The sequence below is a fragment of the Crocuta crocuta genome, unplaced genomic scaffold (genome assembly GCF_008692635.1).
Source record: "Crocuta crocuta isolate KB4526 unplaced genomic scaffold, BGI_CrCroc_1.0 scaffold369, whole genome shotgun sequence".
Taxonomy (NCBI): Eukaryota; Metazoa; Chordata; class Mammalia; order Carnivora; family Hyaenidae; genus Crocuta; species Crocuta crocuta.
In genome coordinates this window covers 2,263,226-2,287,043 of record NW_027529441.1, presented here as the reverse complement: position 1 = coordinate 2,287,043, position 23,818 = coordinate 2,263,226, and the positions used below count along the sequence as shown (strand labels likewise).

The following is a 23,818-nucleotide window of genomic DNA, read 5'->3' as shown; positions in this document are numbered from 1 at the left end:
GAACCTGGGTGGCTCAGTTGGATAAGTCTCTGACTCTTGATTTTAGCTCAGTTCACGATTTCAAGGTTGTGAGTTTGAGCCTTGCAACGGGCTCTGTTGTGACAGATTGGGATTCTGCTTGGGATTCTTTCTCCCTCTGCCCTCTCTGTCCCTTCCCCATTCTTGCTCTCTCAAAATAAACTTCAAAAGACATTAAAGAGGAAATTAGACAAGTAGGTGGGAGGTAAAAACAAATGAGTATTTTTAAACATATTTAAAATTTTTCTATATTGTATATTTGCAGGGCATCTGTATATGTATGTAGTGCACCCAAAAATATAACTATATAGGGCAACAAGGAAATTCACTTCGGGGAGTAGTGGTATAATGCATATGATTTCAGAGAATGCAATACTATGAGAGTAATGGCATAACTTAAATATTAATAGTGGTTAGTCGAGGTTAATTTTTAACATATTAATACTTTAGAATAATTTCTATCTGGACAACTCAGGCCTATTTCTTACTTATAGGAACTCTCTTCGGACTTCTATGGAATTTTTTCAGGACTACACAAATATTTTGCGTTTCACATCTTGGTCTTAGCGGCAGCTCAGTTCCTATTTATTTGGTATTAGTTCCCTTATTAAGTACATATTTATTGAAGGCCTGCTTTGTGCCAGGCCTTTCCTACTGCTGGGGATGAGGCAGATTACAAAACAACAAAGTCTCTGTCTTCATGGAGCTTATATTCTTGTATGGGAAGACATAGAACAAATCCAAATATAGTGTATTAAGTCACAGGGTTACAGAGCGAGGGAAAACAGGCTAGGGGAGAGACAATGGGGGGCCATTATTTAGATAGGGGGTTCGTAGCAGGACTATCTGATGAAGTGGCATTTGAGCAAAACGGAATCAGGAAGGGTTTTAGGTAGGGAGAGCCACTAATGATACAGATACAAGAAGGAATGAAGCACGAGATCTGAGGAATACAGACCCTGTGGGACTGAAACCAGGGGGCGTTTCATCAGTAAGGTCGAGAAGAAAAGAGTCCGAGTACAGAAGCGACATGAGAACAAAGATTTGTTAGATCTGGGCTCCAGCTTGGGGACATGGGGCGTGCTCTCTTGACTCAGATTAGTCCACTGAGTGCCTTTAAAGCTGCTCTTTAAATTTGCTGTGACTCAGTTTCTACATCCCCAAACTGGTCCCCTTTACTAGAAGCAAAAAAGAAGCAGTGAACTGGTAAGTGGGCTCTTTGGGCAAATAAAGGTCAATATCATGCTTCATGGGATCAATTTCAAAACTATATTTTTTTCCTTCTATGGTCTCTACGTGAGATGATGGATACTAACTAAGCTTACTGCAATAATCATTTTATGATATATATGTCAACCTGTTATGCTGTGCACCTTCTACAATGTGTACAGTTACGTCTCCATAAAACTGGGGGACCACATTTCTGCATGACTATGGGATCCACCTTCTAGTGGGTGCTGTGTTCTACCACATTTTTGAGTAGTGTAGACATGACCTGATATATCTACTCTCCCCACTTTTAGTGCCCTGTGAGTCCTTCTCTTCTGTTCTGATAAATCCTCATTTTCCTTTTTACAGTTTATAATAATAACGAGAAGAGCAAGAACAGAGCCTCGAGGTCTCTTTCTTAGGGGAGATGACAGTTGTAAATTTTAGGCAAAACAGGACCTCTTCCATCCATTGAGACTTGGCTCTGACATGGCTCTTGCCCATGGGACTGTCGTTTGCCCAGGTCACTAAGAGCTGTGCTATGGAAATAGTACCCCACGCCTGGCCTGAGTCAGTATGAGTTGTAAGGCTCAATTCTCCTTATTAATGATTTTCCTCATCTCAGTCAATATGTACAAACTGTTCTGTCAGCTCAGTATAATTGAATACAACAGATGCTTTTATTTTTTTGGATAAATTAAGACATCCTTGTGATGAATATTTACTCTTTGGCATGAATCCATAATCTGTGTTAACATAACTCCAAACTGTAACTTTCTTAGTGGTGTATACCAAGCAGAGGTAATAATTATTTCAGATCTTATCCTCTGATAGAAATCTCACTGGGAGTCAGGAAGGAGGGGCAGATGGTGTTGAGCCAGATTTGAACTCACTGGAATTCCAACTCCAAGAGGAAGATGAGAAAAACCAGTGTATTAGCATACCTCTCTGTCTCTCTCTGTCTCTGACTCTTTCTCTCTCTTTAGCTTGCCCCTTCCCTTTCAGAAAGCCTAGTACTTCCCAGATGTTCTCTACTTGTACTTATTCAAAGCAAGGCTTTAAATCACCCAAGGCTCATTTGTACCAAAATGCTTTCCATCATTATCTCTCAGATCACTTTGTATATTTTAAGAGTTATTTCAGGTTTGAAAAATAGACAGGGAGCTTGAACATGGAATCATCCAGAACCACTTAATTCATTCATTTATTATTTTTTCTATTCATTTGTTTCTCATAAAAATGGTAGAAAAAGAAAAGAAATCCCAAGTTCATTTCTCTGCAAGATGATACCTTTCAGTTATCGGTAAATTGCATCTTAAAAGCAAGAGTGCTTCTCCTGATGATGGGAAGAGAGAATGAAATACTATGCCAATTTCAAATGCTATTACCTGCCTGCATTCCCAGTATCTTTCCCTTTAGATGACACTGTTCCTACATAGAAAGCTTTCTTTCTATTTTTTTTTTTATTTCCTGCTATTTTCTTCATCACACAGGGAACTTCATTAGAGAAATAAAGCTAGGGTAGATGCCTTTGACAACAGAAGACAAATGATGTTAGCAAGAAGCTCTCTGATGAGGCAGTTTGCAATTTATCTGTTCAGCAGAGTACCTCTCCCTTGTCAGGGGGTGGGCCTGGCATCTGCTTCAAGAGCGACATATGGCTGGTGTGAATCACTGTCAATGTCTGCAAAGGTGTTGCTGTACACATCCAGGCAGGACGAATGTGCACACACCAACTGTATGTAAATCTGGCACTTTTCCATGTGTGTCACCACTTGCTGAGATGTGGCAGAAATGAGGACCGCAAACTGGCTCTGTCTAATTTTTGTCGGTAGCTTGTTTCTTTTCTCTCCCTCCTTCCCACATTCCCGGGGGGGGAAACTCTCTTCACTTACCCTTGCTTTTGGTGTCTGCCTTGGCTGAGAGCGGTGGCTACTCTTATTAACTTTATCTGAGGCGTGTATAGCCAGAAAGCTGAAAATAGCAGTTTTTGATAGTAGCTGTGTGAAAGCATTCAAAATACCTAAAAAGTTTACTCCTTCTTCTTTCATTCAAGTCAAGACACACCAAAGTTTACTCACACCAAAAAAGGCATACGAGTTTCTTAACCCAACCCCCGAGGAATTCAAACATCACCTCAAGTGATTTTATTTTAAGACTACTTACTGTCATCATGCCATCCAAAAGGCCAGTCTCTGGCCTCGGGGGGGCCTGCAGTCTCTCCATGGACCACTTCTCAATGATGGAGGACACGCGAGGGTTGTCAATATTAAGCAGCCGAAACCCAGTCATGTTTACACCACTGTACCTATAGAGTTCCAGATCTAAAGCAAATAAGTCCTGCGCAGCATTAAAAATGATAAAAGTAGAAAGGGTTAACATNCTAATTTGACAGTAAACTATTTAAAAAAAAAAGACAAAAAAAGCCAAAAAAAAAATGGCAGCCATCCTCACGTCGCTTCACGAAAGAACATTTCCCATTGTTCATCCTTTGCCTGCTGCCGCCTGAGAAGCTCTAAGGCAAGTAACCAGTTTTCATTTTCATCTATTTTTTGCAACACTGTTAGAGTTTGGACAAATCAAGAAGAGGAATTTGGCTGTCAATAATTAGTATCTCCTTAGGTATTCTGAGAAGTTGGAAAATTCTGTCCAGGATATAGTGTTTGAGGAGTAGGAAGAGATCTTTGTGTCCACTTATTCCAATACTTTTATTTTATAGATGAGGGCACTGAAATTCTGAGCGGTGTCGTGACCGCTTCCAGAATGACCCTCTTGGGGACACCTGGGTGGCTCAGTCGGTTAAGCATCCGACTTCGGTTCAGGTAAGATCTCAGCGTTCTGGGTTCGAGCCCCGCATCAGGCTGTGTGCTGACGGCTCAGAGCCTGGAGCCTGTTTCGGATTCCGTGTCTCCCTCTCTCTCTGCCCCTCCCCCACTCATACTTTGTCTCTCTCTGTCTCAAAAATAAGTAAACTAAAAAAATTTTTTTTTAAAAAAGAGTAACCCACTTGTCAGTACCTCCCTTCTCCGTTACATCTTGCTGCCTCAGATCTTATAAAGATGGTGAAATTTGGAACTTGCATATGCATTTGACAGGAAGATCATTTCCAGAAGGAAAAATGATCATTTCCTGGCTCATTGAAAATCACTCATGTCCCAACCATTGAGGGCATGAAGAATTCACTGGACACAAGCATCAAATAAGAAGCGAAGAGTTCTCTTCAGAGAATAAACTGGAACATAGAGTTGTGTGAGTACCCTAACCGTAGAACTGGTTCCCTTTCAGACAATGTTTCCAGAAAAAAACATTTAACCCCCTTGTGTTTTCTATTACTGAGCGTGAACCAGAGGTTTATATTGATTCATATTTAAAACAGATCTATGTGATAATTTCAACTTTTTTCCTATGAGGAAAGGTTGACTCTAAAATATGTCATTAAAAATGTCTCACGTTTAAGAAAAAAACAAACTTTCAAAATAACATTTAACAGGGGAAGAAAAAGAGAGAAAAGCTTCCATGGAAGTTTCCTAACAGTGTATATGCTTTATGGAAGTGCAATGCAAGGTAGTACATTATCAGTGATGAGCACAGTTCCTAAGGAAAAGAAGTAGCTTCAGAAACACCTCATGATTTATATTTGCAGAAGATGCATACAGATTTGTTCTTTTGAGTAATCTTCCTCTACACTGCTACCCTTTCCCAAGATAATGTTGGATTAGGCTGTAGAACTTTAAGAGGGCAGCTCTGTGCTCCTGGCTCAGTATCAGAAAAAGAGCATTGCCTTCTAAAGTGTTATATATATTTTTTCCCTTTGAACTATGTAACTTTCTTTCTTCTTTAAGTTTTATTAATACTCATGGGCAAGAATGGTAAGAATATAAAAAAGCAAAGCATGGCAGAATGCAGATAAAACCAAAGAAAAATGCTTAAAGAAGCAAATTTAAAGAATAGGACATAGAAAGAATGATTTCCACTCAATGAATGGAAGGAAAATTACTCAAACTACAAGAGGTCAGACAGGATATTCCAGAAAGCATATGGAATCCCTCACGGATTCCACAGTACATAATGCAGTATGCTAAAATGAATACGATACACAGGTGCAAAATTAGGTGGGCTTAAAAATTGAGTTTTCTATGCAATATGGAATATGGAAAGACCAGGGTCCGATTTGCAACATCTGCTTGTCAGTGAAGGATGAAAAAAGCAAGACTATGAGGGTAAGTCTCGTTCTGGAAAGGTCTCCGTGAAGACCAGCCTTTTAAGGATTTTTTGTTCATATTCTTTCCCAAATTTCAACAAAACCTGCCCTTGGGAGGGTACACAGCCAGGAATGATAGAAATTTCTGTGACAGGTTGCCATGCCACCTTGAGTAGAACCCAGGTATTCATGCTGATGGGGAGACAGCTCTACTTGTCACCTGAGTAAGATGATTTCCAGCTCTCAAGGTTTCCCTTGACTGTTCTGACAGAACACCTGATTAGGATGTCCTTGAGGGAGGGAAGATCATGGAAACTTTAGTTCAAGATCTTCTGCCCTGCATCCTACTCCCTCGCCCCAAGTTCTGGAGCAGTGATAATTTTGGCACTTGCCCCAGAACATTGGTCTCATGATGTCCTCTGTACCTCTTCCTGCTCTCGGAGATACTCGAGTGAGGAGTGGAATGTACTGCTTCTATCAGTAGTATGTATTCAAGGACAGCTGCCTGGTCTTGTTCCAAATTCTTTCATTTCCTTTACTCATCAGCCTACCTTGCAAGTTTTATTTGGGAAAATGGTACTCTTAATACATTTCCCACAATCTGGGTAGATTTCAGTGGACATACCTTAATGGAGTAACAAAGAGGGTTGGTTTTATGTTTTCTTTTCATGTAAGAAAGTGGAGACTGTGTGTGTGTGTGTGTGTGTGTGTGTGTGTGTGTGTGTGTGTTGGTGGGGTGCTGTGTGTGTGGCGGTGGCACTGAGTTTTGAAACTGAATGAGAGATATCACATCATTCACATGTGTTAAATGCCCTAAATCATTCTCTTTTGATTTGATACTCTCAAAATTTCAGGTGTTGTTTCTTAATTTCTTAGGCTCCGTGTCATTTTTTTATGCTGAAAAATATTCTCTGTGCAAAGCATATCCAATGCTCCTTTTCTTGACGGTCTTCAAAACACCTGGCAGGTGACCCCTGGCTAACCCAGCTATCTACTGGACTCAGGCAGGTAAATCACATAGATCAAAAAAGCCAAGATACACTTTAGTGTGCCTTCTAATGTATATAGAAAATGTAGATGATTCTTCTTTATGCATATGCTTTGACAGTTTCTGTTTAATGGAAGTATCACTTAAATCCCTTTCCAGATGCATATACATAGATGCTAGTTTAAAAAGGAAATACTTGCTGTTCAGCATTTCTGGATTTATAGGTTTCTTAGGAAAGTAATACAAATCTCCATGACAATATCCTGCCTCTGACACTGGAGGGGCTGACATTGAAATAACCAGAAATGCTTCCTATAGCACGGAATACGTTTCTACTGACGTGCTTACCAGAGTTGTGAAAAAGTAGTGATAGTACTCAGTCATCATGCCCATGAACAGAATCTGCAAAAGAGAAATACGGGGAAAGAATCAAAAACATAATTATAATAAGAAGTGGATCATTAGTAAGGCCATTGCAATAGATTGAGGACATAGAACTGGAAGGGGCTTTGGAAATCCACAGATTCAGCAGATCAGAAACCCAAGACAGATCAGTGGCTGATGTGGAGCTGATGTGGGCTGATGAGGACCCAGGCCATTAACCTCCATCCAATGTTCTTTCATTAGACTATGTTCGATCTTCATTGAAGTGGTAGGTCTAATGATCAAATTTAAAAATAGTTTATGCTCACCAAAGTTAATATTTGGAATTGTTCTTAGTATCGCAGTGTCTTACTTTCCTTATTGCCTACGTTTCTGAGTAACACCATGCTTAGATAGATATTTTATTGATCTCCTTAGCTTTAATACTTACCATAATGCCTCAGAGTAGAACTCATTAAATGTTGAATTGCAATACTAGTATGTAGATATATTTAAATGAGGGTTTATACATATGCATATCTCTGAAGCCTCTCTCTCTACTGCTTTCCCATCTTACCCCACAGTATGAGTAGGGGAAAAAAGGATTGGTTTATTGATAGAAGTATGGGACTGTTCTTTTACAAATGTCACACTACCTCTTAATTCTGATCCCCAGTTACCTACTTGGGATCTTGATGGCTCCAGACATCCTGTGTGTATAGTTTTTACCTGGTAGGGAAGGGGGAAAGGAGGTAAACAGAAAGGACAAGTTTCTGGGTAGAGGTAGTTTATTAAATTGTGATCTTACTTTTGGATTCCTGGAAATTGTGTCCACTGAGAAGAAATAGGTGCAAATGATTTGGAGATAAGCAACAGTTTCTAAATCTCCTAAATCAAGGGCATCACCTTCCTTGGGGGCAGGTCAGCAAAGGACTATTTGGGTTCTGTTTCTTGGTATTTGTATAGAAATGAATGCAGAAGACTAAGAAATCAAATTTCCAAGTCAGTTCTCCCCACAACTCTGATAAACTCTGAATGCAAATGAGAATCCCCTCTGGAAGTTTTAAAATCAGATATTATTAGACTCCATTACAAAGACGTCCTGAATTGGAATTCCTCAGAGCAGAGTCTGGGTTTCTGTATTTCACAGCAGTGATTGAGAATCACCAATATATGGAAAACACGTCCGTTCACACCAAAGAACAGACTTTCATAACTGCAATTGAAGAGATAGATTGCGAAGATCTCAGGAAAGGCAACACATGTTATCAGAGGTCCTAGAAAGTGCCTAAGATATGTAAACTGGAATGATTTTACATGAAAAGGTATAAAGAATGAAGAGAGTATTTGATGACAGCACAGAACACAACAATGAGACACTTTTTTTTTTTTGCCCTCTTCTGCAAATGTGGAGACCAGAGGAACATTTAGTGAAATTGTAATGTCATGAAGATAAGACAAATGACAGGAAACTCTCTCTGAATCCTGAGCCCCACAGTCCGTAAGTCACTCCTATGGTGATAACAAGACCAGGCTCACAAAAGAATTTTAAAAAGGGTAGAATTGCTGTAGGGCCATCAATAATGTTTAAAGCCATGCATGGTGAGGTCTTGTTAGCTGGTCTCTTATATCATTGGAGCATAAAGAGCTAACCTGCCAGGGTCAGTCAAGAATCCAATTTTTCACTTTGGTTGTTAGATAGTGTAATTGCCTCCAAGACTACCTCTTGAAAGAGGACTGGGCAAGTTTTATGTCAAGATATAGAGCCGGACACTGAGGTTTAAAATATTGCTTCTGAAACTGAAAAAGCAACAAAAAGGCACCTGCGTTTTCAGCTTCTCACTTGGGCTGACTTTTCTTTTAAAATGTAATTTTGGAGGGGCTCCTGGGTAGCTCCTTGGTTAAGCATCTGACTTTTGATTTCAGCTTAGTTTATGATCTCATGCTTTCTGAGTTCAAGCCCCACGTTGGACTCTGCTTGGGATTCTCTATCTCCCTCTCTCTGTCTCTTCCCCTTGCTCATTCTCTCTCTGTCTCTCAAAATAAAATAAATAAGTTAATGAAAAAAAAAATAATATGTGATTTNTTTTTTTTTTTTTTTTTTTTTTTTTTTTTTTTTTTTTTTTTTTAGAATTCAACTAATTCTTCTTCTTCTTAGTTTTTTAATTCCTGGAGGCAAATATTCATTTGATATGCCTCTTACTTAATGTTAGGAAAATGTTATGAAGACGCAGTGAATATTGAGCTCACAGATCTATTTTTATTGCAGAGAGAACCCTTGGGTCCTCCAGGTAAACTTTCTATTTGGCACACTAGAAAAATCTCCATTCTTGACTTTCCTGCCTAGTGCCTGGTCAGTTCTCCCTGGTTCTTCCCTTGAATTTCCTAGAAATGGAAATGAAGGAACAAGTATAGTCATGGATCATTCACTTGTTACCTTTGTAAACTCACTAAGACACAGGTGAATGAGAAGCTTGTAGATAAGAATAAAGCCAGTAGCACCAAAAGTGGTGCTTTTTAAACAATTGTCCGTGTAAGAGTCTGTAGGCTGGTTAGGGCCAGCAGCTTTGTCGTCTAATAGTATTAGACTTTATAAATAAAAGTTTTGCATTCACATGATGATTTTCTCTCTGCACATTGGTATTTCCACTAAAAGTCATTAAGGGATTAAGAAAATGTCACATCAAGATAAATGTCAGTTTTTCAAATAAAAAAGTATAATCACGATACAGGGAGCTTTCTAATCTTTGCAAAACTGACTTTTTCCTAAGAAACACTACCTTCTTTGAATTTTGATAGTGTACTGGTCTGCCCGACTAGCTGGGTGGTGCTGACCTAGGCAGTGTATACTTTACCAAGACGGTATTGCTAGAAACTAGTTCTGGCTATCTTTAAATCGTTTTTTTTTTAATGATTTTTAAATCATTTTTTTAAATCAGCACAAAACACACCACATCACACACATTAATATGTAATGAATGTGGTTGTCGATACTGTTCATATTACCCTTCATTCTTCCACTAATATATTCTTTTAATAATGGTTTGTTTCTTAACAGAATTACGCTTATGCAATAATCCTTGACATCATATCATTGACTTAGATTGATAGAAAGTAAAAAATCCAGCCCTTTCAATAACATTGCATATCTATCAATAGGGATAATATTGAGAATCTACTACTTTTCTTGATTTTAGAAGACCCATACTTTAGACATCATTGATGCCATTGCCAATTTCCCATCTTGAAAGGCAAACGTCAGGATTGTATTTCCTGCTCTCTTGTGCTCTGGGGAGAGCCATGTGCTGGTTTGGGTCAAGGAGGTAGGGAAGATCCTGATACATGTCACCCTCCATAGACATCACCCTGGATAGGTGATTACCATGGTTATCAGGGCCACAGTAACTGTTTTTCTTCTGAATAGACACAATTTTCTGTTTCATGAGTATTACAAGACATAGAAGTGCTCTTTTTTAAAGACTTTGCTTTGACTGCTGGGGAGTTTAGGGTGAAAATTGTGGGTTCTCCATTAGCAACTAGAAGGAATGCAAAGTATATATTCTATGTGTGCCAATGTCATTCAGCTTGGGTTTTCTTATCTAATATTCCCCTTTGTTCCAACTCTTCTCCCCTTTAAAAAAGTATTTATCGCTTTGTTTCAAATGTACTTTCTAGGCTGATTTAATTCCTTGTGTAATAAAACTATAGTACATAATAAATAATCATGGTTGGGAGAAGCTAACAGAATTTTTTCTCATGGAGAGGGATGAACTGTTCAGATCTGATGTAGCTGGGTTGGGTTAGAGTAACAAAAAGGTCTCTAAAAATGCTATTCGTAGTTAATCATACTCTATCTGCCTGCAGGATCAATTACAAGAGCTCAAAAGAGACTGTGATGGTTAATTTTATGTGTCAACTTGACTGGGCCAACAGGCATCCAGATTAAACACTATCTTTGGTGTGCCTGTGAGGGTGTTTCCAGATGAGATAAGCTATTGAAACGGTGACTCAGTAAAGCAGATGATCCCCTCCCCACAATGTGATGGGCATCATCCCATCCACTGAGAACCTGACTAGAACAGAACTGCATCAGAGGAAGGAATGTGTCCTTTTACTTCTTGCCTGACTGCCTGAGCTGGAATTTTGGTTTTATCTTGGCCTTGAACTAAGATTGTCACCATCGGCCTTCTGGTTCTCAGGCGTTCAGACTCAAACAGGAATTACACCATGGCTCCCCTGGGTCTCCAGCTTGAGGATGGCAGTCTGTAGGCCTCCTCAGCCTCCAGAGTCATGTGAATCAATTCCTCAATAAATAGCTTCATACTCTATCTCCTGTCTGTTCTGTTTCTCTGGAAAACCCCGACTAATACAGAGAACAACACCAAAAGACTTAAAGTCTTGATACTCTGAATATGTTTGGTATTCCATGCTGTCTAGAAAACATAATTCTTAGAACAGCAAGAGGAAGGGTGGCTGATACCTATTTGAAGAGTTTCTCTGGATTATATTATGGAAATGCCACATACTATTCTGTTGTTTCAGTGTCTGGAAAATAATTGATATTTTTTCCCTTTTATAGTTAAAATGAGTCATCAGAAGATAGAAGAGAACCCATTGACAGTTTACTCTCAGAAGGACAATTCTAATGGTCCCACTGTTATCAATATACCCTGGAACAGTTACTGCTCATTAACAGTGGTGGTCCCATCCCCTCCAATCCACTCTCTGGAGTTTCTACAACAGAACACATACGACCTTGTTCACAGTAGCATTGACTTTCCTTGGTCTCTTCTAAGCAAAGACTATCTCTTGGATTTAGATGGGTTATCACATATAGCCCAAGCAGCACAAAGATCACATTTTAGTTTGTCTTAAGAGCCTCTATTCAAGTCTAGATGAAGATGACCGAGACAGTTTGTGGGCTCTAACTCCTGTGTTTAGTGACAGAGTTGGCTTATGAGATACCTGGAAAGTCTCTGGGTAAAAGTCTTCTGATAACATGTTCTGGTATCTCAAGAAGTCTGCACCGTATTTCAGCCTGATCATTTTTCAGAAGGCAATGAAGTGCTATAGAGGCAGTAACAAAAAATTCTCTACAAATTCTCAGCATCCATTGCTAAGGGCAAGCCATATGTCACAAATAATTGGCATAACACTGCTAGCATAGTAGCGGAAACTTAAAATGAAACCTGGAGCACTCCTAAGCGATTTTGAGGTATTCTTGTAATATTTATAAGGGTTTTTATTACTGCATCCTTCTATTGAAAAATAGGTGTTTTAGAAGTTTATATTGACTAACCTAAAGTGTATTGCTCCTTTTATAGCCTTCTCAATATCAGAATAAATTCTCAACCATCAGACATGGTTTTTAGTCAATAATTTCAAGTGAACAACTTTCAAATGTATGACATGCAATGTGGGTAAAATAATGGTTTTACCTCAACATGGAAGTAAGTTATTTCAGCATAAAAATAATCTTCAGGAAGGTGGTTGACTGATATCAAGTTTCAGAGCAGTAATTTTTAGAAAAAAGTTTGAGAGCTAGGGTATAGCTCTTTCTCACCTACCAAGTGTGGTACTTTAGGCTGCATCTACACTGTCTTTTGAGACGTTGCTTCTTCAACAACACACTTTTTAATGTTGGCCTTCAGTAGAACAATTTAGGTATAAGTAGGCCTTGAGATCAGTCTTTATTGTTTTATTAAAAAGATATGCTCATGCCAAATTAAATGATCATAATCTATATCTACAAAGGTAACAATGGAATGCACAGAACATAGCATTGGATCCCCTCTGACATATGGAACTCCTTTGGGCTAGACTAAATAATGGCTCTATTAAAATGTCCATATCCTAATTTCTAAAATCTATTAATATGTTACTACATGTAGAATAAAAGCACTTTGCTGATGCGATTAAGTTAAGGATTTTAAGTTGGAGGGATGACTCTGGGGGATTACTCTGTCTTATTCAGGTGGGCCCAGTATAATCACAAGGGTTCTTATAAGATGGAAGCAGAAGATCAGAAGGCAGACAAGGTGACGTGGAAATGAAAGCAGGTGGAAAAAGGCAATAGATGTGGGACCACAAGCCAAAGAATGAGGACAGCCTTTAGCAGCTAGAAAAGACAAGCAATTGGATTCCCCCACAAAGCCTTCGAAAGGAATGCAGCCTTGTCAACACCTTGACTTTAGACTTGTGACCTCCAGAACTCTAAGTGAATAAATTCATAAATTCAAGCCACTACATTTGTAAAACTAAAAATTTGTTACAGCACCCACAGGAAAATAATACACCTCATTTGTTCATCTTTCTGTGATTATGGCACCTGAGACTGAACAACTTTGGTATAATAAAAGCAAGTGCATGTATCAAGGGGAGAAATGTCTGAAGTTGAAAACATTATTTTTATTTACTTTTATATTTTGAAATAAACATTTTTTATAATTTCTTTTAACATTTACTCATTTTTGAGAGACACAGAGAACAGAAAGTGACCAGGGGAGGGGCAGAGAGAGGGGAAGACAGAGTCCAAAGTAGGCTCCAGACTTTGAGTTGTCAGCACAGAGCCCAATGCGGGGCTCGAGCTCACTGATCATGAGATCATGACCTGAGTCAGAGTTGGACACTCAACTGACTGAGCCACCCAGGCGTCGCCCGCCCCCCCACATTTTTTAAATTAATTTATTTTGAGAGAGACAGAGACACAGTGCAAGTGGGGGAGGGGCAGAGAGAAAGGGAGAGAGATAATCCCAAGCAGACTCCACGCTGTCAGCACAAAACCCATTGTGGGGCTTGAACTCATGAACCACAAGATCGTGACCTGAGCTGAAACCAAGTCAGGCCTTTCACCGACTGAGCTACACAGGCACCCCTGAAGTTGAAAACTTTTTAAATTTTTCTGTGTCCTTCCGTTCATGTACACATGTTAACTCTGTGTCTGTGCACAGATACCAGACATCCACAAAGAGAGCCTAGGGCTTTTCCATCTGTTGGAAGACGGTGCTATATACCATTTACAAACCCAGGCCACCTTCCTACTGCCCCCAAGAGAAGTGAAAGAAAAGCAAATGATATTCCACAAGGTGTTGGTGAATGAAATAGTCATGATGTTTGGGAATATCTTTCAGTCTTAATTTTTTTATAAGCCTTTCTCTCTAGAAGTATGGTTAAGACAAGAAAGGAAGCTGATGCTAACAGATATTAATAAATGGAGTGAAACCAATGAAGTTTAGTTTAGCTTTAGATAATCCTACCAGAAGAGCCAGATTGTATCACTCAGGTGCACAACAGAAGAGATTATGCTATTTAAGGGATATTGATGCTCACAATAGAGCAGGAAAAAAGATTTCCCCTGGGAGAATGAAATAGGCAAGCTGAAAAATAGGAGAGAGTCAAGATTTTGGAGGATTACATGAACCTAAAGAACAAACTGTCTGTAACATCCAGGGAAAACTGGTGGGAAAATGAGGTGTAAAAAAAAAAAAATAAGAACACAATGGAAGAAAAGTTTGAACAGCAAAGTACTGGACAAATCAACAAAGTACTGAACAAATCTAGACAAAGTACTGAACAAATCTGGAAAGTAAACAGAGAGTAAATATGTTGAACACACTGTAATCATCTTGCAATAAGCTTCTGTCGTAATGGTGGTAATAAAAACTATACCTCCAATTACCCTGAAGATAACCTTTTGAGGGAGAGATGGGCATGCAGCCAATAATTGGTGGTCTTGCTGGTCTCATGAGTGATCCATAGACTAGTGAAGTCATCGTGAGTCTGGGTTCTGTTCTTCAGCTTTTTTGGCTTTTGATTTTGTCAATGTATTTAATAACTACCAGGCTTAGAAAATAATTATTTATATGATTATTTCTCAATGTATTGTCATCTCCAAAGAGGTTTTTAAAAACACCAATATCTGTACCCAGTCTCTAAATATTCTGATTTATTTGGTCTGGGATATGTTCACGGCATTGGTATCTGTTAAAGCTGTCCAGGTAATATTTACATTCAGCCAGAACAGAGAATCACTTATTTATATTAACCAAACATATTTTTAAGCTTTAACAATAATGGTCATCGCAACTGTTTTCTCAATGCTACAACATACCCACTGTTGTAATAGGTTTTTTGGTTTGTTTTTGTTTTTGTTTTTTTAATATACTATTGGGAAGAAAGTCATCCTCAATTTATAGATTTGAAAGATAGAGCATAGTTATAGCATTTAAACCCAGGCTAGGTATCAATCCTGGGCTCTTTGTGCTATGTTAATTTATTAATTGATAATAGGAGATGTATGAAGCAGGAAAGTCAATAATTTGCACAAAGTCCTCTTGAACTTTGTGAACCCGAATAAAAGCATATGATCGGTGAGAGCAGAATTAGAACCACAGGAGTTGAAGCTTTATAATAAGGTATGAATCCACCAAGCCAAGAGAACTTGATAAGCTGCCCATCTATTTTTGAGGAACCCTCCTGTCCAGAGAGCTGGACCCAGCTGTACAAAGATGCACTTTGGATGATATTGCAGGTATCATGAGGACCTTCACTCACCCTTCTTCCTTCTCTTGGGATTTCAGACCTACACTGCTATTTTATTACAACATCTCTTAGATTTTAGAATTAATTAGATCCTAATTTTAAATCCCTTCAGTAATGTTTGGAAAGAGCTTTAATCTCCTTAGTGAAGTAAATTTTCATTAAGAAAGGGCAGTTTGCAAAAAATTGTAACTTTAAAAAAAGTTTATTTATTTATTTTGAGAGAGAGAGCGAGAGAGCACACACAGTGTGCATGAGCAGGGGAGGGACAGAGAGAGAGGGAAAGAGAGAAATCCCAAGCAGGCACTGCGCTGTCAGCCTGATGTAGGACTCAAACTCATGAACTGTGTGGTCAGATCATGACCTGAGCCAAAATCAAGAGTTGGATGCTTACCTTACTGAGCCACCCAGGCCCCTGTAACAGTTGTTGTTGTTGTTAAAATTGTGTAATAGACATTATAATATATTTGCATACTAGATGTTATAATGGCAGTGCGTACAAGGTGTGGAGAGCTTTGCATGACACCCTAAACAATGTGTACTTTGTATTCCAGGCAATGTAGGAGTGGGGTAGGACACTCAGGAGTTTCCAGCTAGAAGAAAAAGGTCACATATTTTATTTGGAATGTACAGTTTTTGAAGCTACATGGACTCCGGATGGAGAAAAAGATTAGCGCTTTGACTGAAAGATCAGTTGTTCTAATATAGCAGGAAGATGATGATAGAGATGGAGAAAGGAGGTTGAATCTGAAACATATTCAGAAGGCAGATGCTACAAAATTTGGTAATCCATAAATAGGAAGGGAATGGTAGAGTCAAGTGAATCTTAGGTTTCTGTGTGGAGTAATTGGATAGTGTTTCTAGTCACCAAGACAAGAGCTGGAGGAGAACATGGTTGGCTGGAGAAGAAGAGGAGGAAGATGTAGTCTGTTAAGTTAGGTATGGAGAATAAATGACATCAGGAAAGATAAACATGATACAAGATATATGATAGGGATACTTGGGAAGTCAGGCTGAGAGGAGGTTTGGGGACCACTGTTGTGATATAATGTAGGAGGTGATGCAGTGACAGAGTTAGCAGTGGGTAGCACTGTATCACGTACAGTTTTGCCTAGGCATGATACCACTCATGATGCTGATGACGGTAATCTCTCACATGTAGGATATTCCATGCACCAGTGGTGGGCTTGATGCTTACAGGCATCGTTATATTTAATCTCTCAAAACGATGTGAGATATGTATGAGACATTCCTTAATTTATAGATATAGCAAATAATGAATCACGAGATCCTCTGCTAAATAACCTCATTCAACACACTGGAATTTTTCATTGTATTTTATTCTCCCTCTGCCTTGGCAAAGTCTTGAACACATACAAAACATCTAATACATGCTAGCCAAGTAATGGTGGGATTTCCTTCCTACAGGGTCACCCTTATGACAGAAAGGATTTGGCTAGTAGTCATGGGGGAAGTAGGGTGGAAGGATTCTTTCCATAAAATCTTGCATTTCTGAAGGGTTACAGAAGATGAGGTGGTTAACATAGTGAAGTGATTTTTTTCAACCTACTTCAGTCTTTAGCTTTCTTTAGGAAATCTTATAGAAGCTATGGATCCTTTCCCCTGAAAAAGGCATATTGAGAGGGATGAACATACCAAAAATTTTGAGTAAAGCTGAGGTTCACTAACCCTGCTAAAGGCTTAACACATGCATTGATGTACACATCTTCAAATTATTTACATGATTCCTTCTAAATTATGCCCACTTCTATTACAAGGATAATTTCTCTTATCACCTCTACAGCCACATTCTGATGTAGCTGTAGTTAAGCATTAGAGTATTTCTGAAGCATACATGTTATTTTTATTACCTCCCAATTCAGATTGAAACAAATCTATATCCTTTTCCAAATCTACTCTTTGGAAGTTTTTGTAAATATGCAAATGGGCATCCTGTACACTAAAAATATGGACAAATCGCAAATCCCCTCACTAAGTTGTTAGTTATCCATAGAGATCAATTAATTCTTGTGTATATTCAATAACAATACTCATATCTATGAACTGCTCCTAACAAACAAAACTAATTCTATGCTCAGGAAATGTAAATAGATTTTAATATCAACCTGAGAGAAATAATTAAGATGAGAATGTACTTCCAAAATAATTATGTAATATGCTACAAATTATCATCAGTTAGTATAAATTGAGAGTCATCATTATTACATTGTCAGGATTCAGCCAAAGTAATGAAATTCCCATTGTTAGTCTCAAAGACTAACAAATGACTTTAGGAATTAAAAAAAATAAACAGCTTAATTATGTCCCCATTTCCTTGAAATCATACTATGTACAAGAGAATGCACAAATTATTTATGTCTAAACACTGGGAAGAGGATTCTTGATCACTTGTATACATGGAGGTTCATTGCTGGAGAGAACCTTGGCAAGACTAGAATCCAACAATCTTATTTGACAGATGAAGTGACTGGGTTGAACAAGAGCCAACAGACTTTCCAAAGTAGCATATCTAAATGGTCTAAGAAACTCAGGTCATAGGCATATTAAACTCTGGTTTGAAATTCCAGGCTTGCCATTGGGTGTATGACCTGGAACTTCATTTTTCTCATCTTTAACATGGGATATTTTGAGAGGATAAAAAGATATCATTCCAGTCAAATGCATAGCATAGTCTGGTACATAGTGAGTGCCCAATGAATGGCAATTATTTTATTCTATTAGGGCAAGAGCAGAATTTGCAACTGAATCTACTGACCCTCCGTCTAAGACTCTAGTCATAGATAGAAATGAGTTTTCTAGTCTTTCACCAGTCCATGGGCATTGGATAGCTACACTCTGTGACTTTCATTTCAAGGTCTCTTTTGGTTAAGGGGGCAGACATTTACGTTGTCCTTGTTGTTTTTACTGTTGTATCTTTCTCACCTTCAATAAGTACTCAACAAATAGGTGTTCAATTAAAGAGTGAATTTCTCTACTGTGCCCCTAGCACATTCTCTCCTTGGCTTCAATATAATCAGCATTTCTTGAGGACTTATGTAAACTGGACAAATGACTGGATGCTTGAGAAACAACTGAATTAAAGGAGCACAAAGCTAAACAAATGTTCTATTTGAGATAGAAATGAAAATGTTCCATGTTCTGTTGCGAGGGGAATCAGTAGGCATCTGGGTGTACATAACAGTATCAAAATGGGATGTTTTCTTCTCCCTTTTTAAATCCTGAGGTAAGTTTCAAATCCCAGTCTAGCCACTGCTGGCTCTGTGACATTGGGCAAGTTACAGAATCTCTCTGAGCTCTGGCCATTTCTTGTATACAGAATTTTCTCAGAAAAATGATTGATGCATTTCATCTGCTTAGCACAATGCCTGGCATACAAGAAAGCCTATAAGAGTAGCTCCTAAGGTCTTTATGATTACAATAAGACATAATGGCATTGTGTATCTGACTTAGCGGGTGCAGATTCCAAACACAGGTTTGCAACCTCTTGGCACATTACAGATGTACTGCTAGACTGGCAGGTGTCTGTGTTGAGAGATGAAAACCGATTGTGCTTCTATCCTATGGAAACATGAAATGAACTCTTTCTAACTACTTCTGTTTGTCCTGCTCATAGGTCATAGATACAACATCTATGAGATTTATGAGGAAAGAATCAATGCACAAAATTATTTAATTAATCAGCATTGCCGCTCCACTTCCGAGTAGAAGGAAGCCAGGGATTAAAAACTGCATTTTCTCCCTGGCCTTGTTTTCATGTTAATTGACAGAAAGGAAAAAAATAAAAACCAGAGCACATAATGTTGACAGGAGAAAATGTGATACAATTCCACAAAATATTTTGGTTCTAAAGTGTTTTATGGAGACTAATGGCTCAATTATAGCTTAATACTCATTGCTCTAAGTGTTTTGAAGGGGAAGAAAAGTCTCTCCTCTGATGCACTTGTTCATGTAAACAAGAAAGCAGGTTTTCTGAGTTAGAAACAGCATGTTTATGCTCACCCACTGGCCGCTGTCCAGCTCAGGGAATTGGCCCAGCCCTGATGCAGCTTCCCTGCTGGACTGAGCATCATAGCATCCTCTCCCTTTCCATCAGGGACCCATTAGGATTCCAGCTACTGTGGTTGAAATTGTGACTTGCTTTCTCAATCCTATTACAGGATTTGAAAGTGACTATGTAGCTCTATCCAAAGAGGCAAATTTATTTCAGGAAGTGGAATCCTAGGCTGAAATGCATTATAGTTCTTAATAATATAGGGCTTCAGACACTGAATAAAAGCTTCCTTTGGGGAAACTGAGGCATTGAGGAGTGATGTGTTCAAATGTGCTTGGCGGAGTTGAGAAGATAGCACACTGAGTGAGGTGGAAGGGACGTGATTTTGGAGATTGCTTTTATCCAGAGCTTCTAGTACAGTTCTTGGATCATTCATTCCTCCATTTCCTGTATTCATTCGACAGAGCAGTAATGAGCACCCGCTGTGTGTCAAGTAATGTAGTACATGCTGGGGATTTGGGAGAACAAGACAAAGGAGGTTTCTATCCTCTAGGAGGTTATAGTATTGTAGGGAATATGGACAAAAAATGAGTCAATACCCAAGTATTTGCATTATAAGCATGCTCGGTACATGGTAGATGAAATCATTACTATCTCTGAGCTTCAGTTTCCATGTGCAAAAGAAGGATAATACCAATTATACCAAAAGTTATTATGTAGATTAAAGGATATAGTTGCTTATCATCCAGCATGGTGCTGGGCATGTTGGGAGTTCCAGTTCAGAGTCTTCTTACCTCATTCCTCATCTTTAAATTCATCTCCCATCAGCCACTCCCTTGGTAGAATCACATTCAGTAGGAATGAACAAGGGTGCAGGTAAGGTAGGCAGTGGAGAGTCAGCGGGAAGAGATTGGGAACTGGGGGCACTGCTGAGAATTTGGGGTGTCCACACGGGAGACAGGCTGGGGGATGGTAGCATCCTTGCCAAGCAGCAGGACGCCCACTGGGAGGTGGTGAATGGACGGGAGAGAAGAGGACTCTGAGTGACGAGATGGGTCTTGTGTGTGTGCTGCTGGTTGCTGGGACACTCTCACACTACAGAAATTCACGAAGACAGTTCGTTCATATGAAAACCCGTTCCTCTGTAACCTAATCAAGTCTTGACATTTGAATTTCTAACTAATTTTTAGGAAATAACTTTTCAGATTCTCATCATATAGCACTTGTTTAATATGAATAGAAATAATTACCTTACCAGAGTGATTAGCATGCCCAAGAATAACTATAGACTTTTCCCCCCAATTTTTACTTTTAGATAAATGTCAGATATCTTCTTTAAAGTGCATTTGATTTCTTTTTTTTTTCTGAAGAATCATTATGAAGTAGTAAAATATGATGAAGTTGCAGGGAAATGCAAGGAAATAATGGAAAATGTGGTTGAGAAGAAAGCCAAGTTGACCTGGCAGAGAAAATTCTATCAGCAATGATTTTAGTCATCAAAAAAGTGGGAACTATTATATTAATAGTTATTAATTAACTTTATCTAAAAGAGACCAGCAGCAAGTGGTTGTGTTTCTTTCAGACATTGTGAATGGAATGGCTTGCCCATTCTGAATAGGGGCCTTCCATGGTAAAGTAGGCACACAGGCTCTGAAAACAGGTGGCCTGGAAACCATGTGTCAGCCTGGTTAGTCACAGAGTGACCTTGTTGGGGGCACTTAACCTACCTGAGCTTCAGTTCCCTCAACTCTTAACTGAGAATGTCAAATTTACCCCAACGGTTGTTTGCTGCTGCATGAGACAGGATACAGGCTGTCAGGCATCATCATGGCACCTCAGTAGAAGAGATAGGAAGAGATTGGTTGAATAGTGGCTGGAATTAGGACCTTAAACTCCTTCACTCTCCAGCTTCCCTAGAGATACACTGGGCAGATGGGGAAGATCCCTGTCTTTGTTTCTACAGGTCGTTGTCCAAAGCTAATGGAGCAAGTCAAACTGGACCACACAGAGCACTTGGGCTTCATTTTAACCAGAATAGCAAGTCCCAAGGTCCTCAGTATCACTTTCTAACCACACAGCTTCTCAGAGGTCCAGGTTAACCCTGTTAAACCAACCTGGATCCTCTGCTGTGATTTCACAAAGAGTGAATGCATTTTCACTCGCGGTGAGGTAGGGATTTGATGTGAGAACTTCTAAAAAGGCTCTCCCCAGTTCCAAACATTTGGAGCTCATTAATCTACAACAAAAAGTGGATGAACATGCACTTCAGTAGATTCCCCCAAAGCCTCACAGCAGTCTTATCACTCACATGATGAAGACAGTAAATACAAGATAAAACACAATAGGGCCCAGGATGGAAAGAAAGGGTTTATGTCAACATCTAGAGTGAAGCTGAACTAATCCCACTCCCTCTTACTTCAGCAGACATTTCTTGGGAGGCCTTCACTTAGAAGGTTTTTGTGGTGTGTTGTTTAAAAAAATTGATCTTTGAATGATGTAATCTCTATGCTACCAAGAAAGAGCCACTTGCATCAACAGGAGATCAAATCCATGTATATTGAAATAGAGGAGGAACTCGTTCCCAGGCTTGGAAATTCCAAGCCTGTGCTTTGGGAGAGATGTAGCCAGTTATGTGAGCTGAATGGGCCTCTCACCCAGAGAAGCCTCATCAGCAAATCATTCTCTTAAATGTAACAGAAGTCCCCAGTCTCTAACAGACTCCTGGAGGGGATGCTTTTTTGTATTTTGAGGGCTACACATAAAATCTGGGTGTTTTTCTCAGTTCTGGTTCACACCCCATTACACACTTTAATGAACTGCATTGAAATTCTCAAATGAAGACTTAAGATAAAGCGCTGCTGATTGTATTTATTTACCTTTGAAGTTAGCTTTTGACATCACTACAATATACTTGCTTTCTTTACTGGGATACAATTGTAGTATCTAAAGCTTTGTTAATGCAACTGTAGCCTAGACGTAGGTAACACATATTCTTCCCCTAACTGGAGAAGCAATATTTCATAGAGGAGAAGGTGCAGGATGGAACAGAAGAGGCTGAGTTCCAGATCCTGCCTCTGTAACTGTGGGAAAGTCATTTGACTTCCTCTAAAGTGAAAGAATTGGCCTTGATGATGTCTAAGATTGTTTTCAACTGCAACTTTAAATATGTTCTATGTCTCGATACAGGTTTTTGGTGTAATCATCCAGGAGATAATAGAAACATGTAGTCAGCTTTCCTGATTATCTACTTTCAGGTCAAATTAAAAACTCAACTCTGAACTCAGTGGCTTTGAGTATGAGATCCAGCACTGGAGAGTCAGGTGGATAGGCTGCTCTCCCAAGTGATTCGGAAATCCGCAGTTCTGCATTTGTACGGAGGAGTTGGTCTACTTAAGAGATTAGTGCCTCTTGCCAGTCAACCACATAACGTATCCCAAACCTTTTAAATTAGAGAGTACAATAACAGCTTCTGTCATTTCAGATAAGAACATTGCCTTATGCTACGATAACCACTTAGATTAAATACAAAGAGACACCCATTAAGGCTATATAACCTGGCTATTTTTTCCCCATGTTCCTCCAAATTCATCCCTTGATCTTTTATTAATGCTTCTATTTTAAACATCTGGCTAACCTTTCCCATTGTCTTTGCCTATGCGAGAGTTTCTCAAACTCAGCATTGTAGGGTACTTTTGGCATTGTAGGGTACATAGATCTTTGTTGTGGGGGATGTCCTATGCGTTATAGGACATCTAGCAGCATCCTTGGCTTCTAATTACTAGTTGCCGGTAGAGTGCCTCTGTCCCCAGTATGACAACCAGAATGTCTCCAGACATTACCCAAATCCCCCGAGAGTACAAAATCACTCTGGGTGAAGGACCGCTAGTCTATGCTTTATCTTTTTTTAATCCTGAATTTTCTTTCATGGGCCTAAGACCGGTGCTATACCCCGAAGTACTCAGAAATGATTTCCTACTGCTATCACATTCCTAACACTACTAGTAACTTTCACTTACATACGGTTTCACAATTTGTCAAGTGTCTCTAATCACGTTATTTGTAAAGATTAATGCATGGCAGCTCATTGTCTATGACAAGTTAGAAGAGAGAAGCATCTTTTCTCTGATTGTCCCTGTGCCCTCTTTTCACCAACACTTGGAATCTTGCATGTTGGACAAAAGAGGTCTTGCCATGAGGAAGCTGTCTTTAGGATGAGTCAGGCATGGCGTGAATAAAATCTACTCAGTGTTTTCAAGAGACTTGAAAGACAAGATACTTGATCACCTTGAAATGACATCCTTCTCCTATCAATCCCTGCTGACAGTATCCCTGCCCCCATCTACAACTACATACAAGTGGCTTCATTAAACTCCCCGAGCCCTGTGACTCCTTAAAAGGGTCTGAAAGCTGCAGTCCTCAGCCTAAACTTATCACGCAGCACTAAGTGAAACCGGATGGCATTTTTGAGAAAAAGACATGAGCATATTCC

General features: G+C 39.2%; 1 protein-coding gene across 1 annotated transcript in view; it reads right to left on the bottom strand.

The window, feature by feature from the left end:
- Positions 1 to 23,818, bottom strand: part of GRIK1 (glutamate ionotropic receptor kainate type subunit 1) — a 147,125-nt gene that overhangs the window by 98,245 nt on the left and 25,062 nt on the right. The window contains exons 5-6 of the mRNA XM_077760197.1: positions 6,765 to 6,818; positions 3,394 to 3,567 (exon numbers count right to left, since the gene is read on the bottom strand). Of these exons, the coding sequence (XP_077616323.1) occupies positions 3,394 to 3,567; positions 6,765 to 6,818 (228 nt within the window). The remainder of the gene's footprint in view (positions 1 to 3,393; positions 3,568 to 6,764; positions 6,819 to 23,818) is intronic.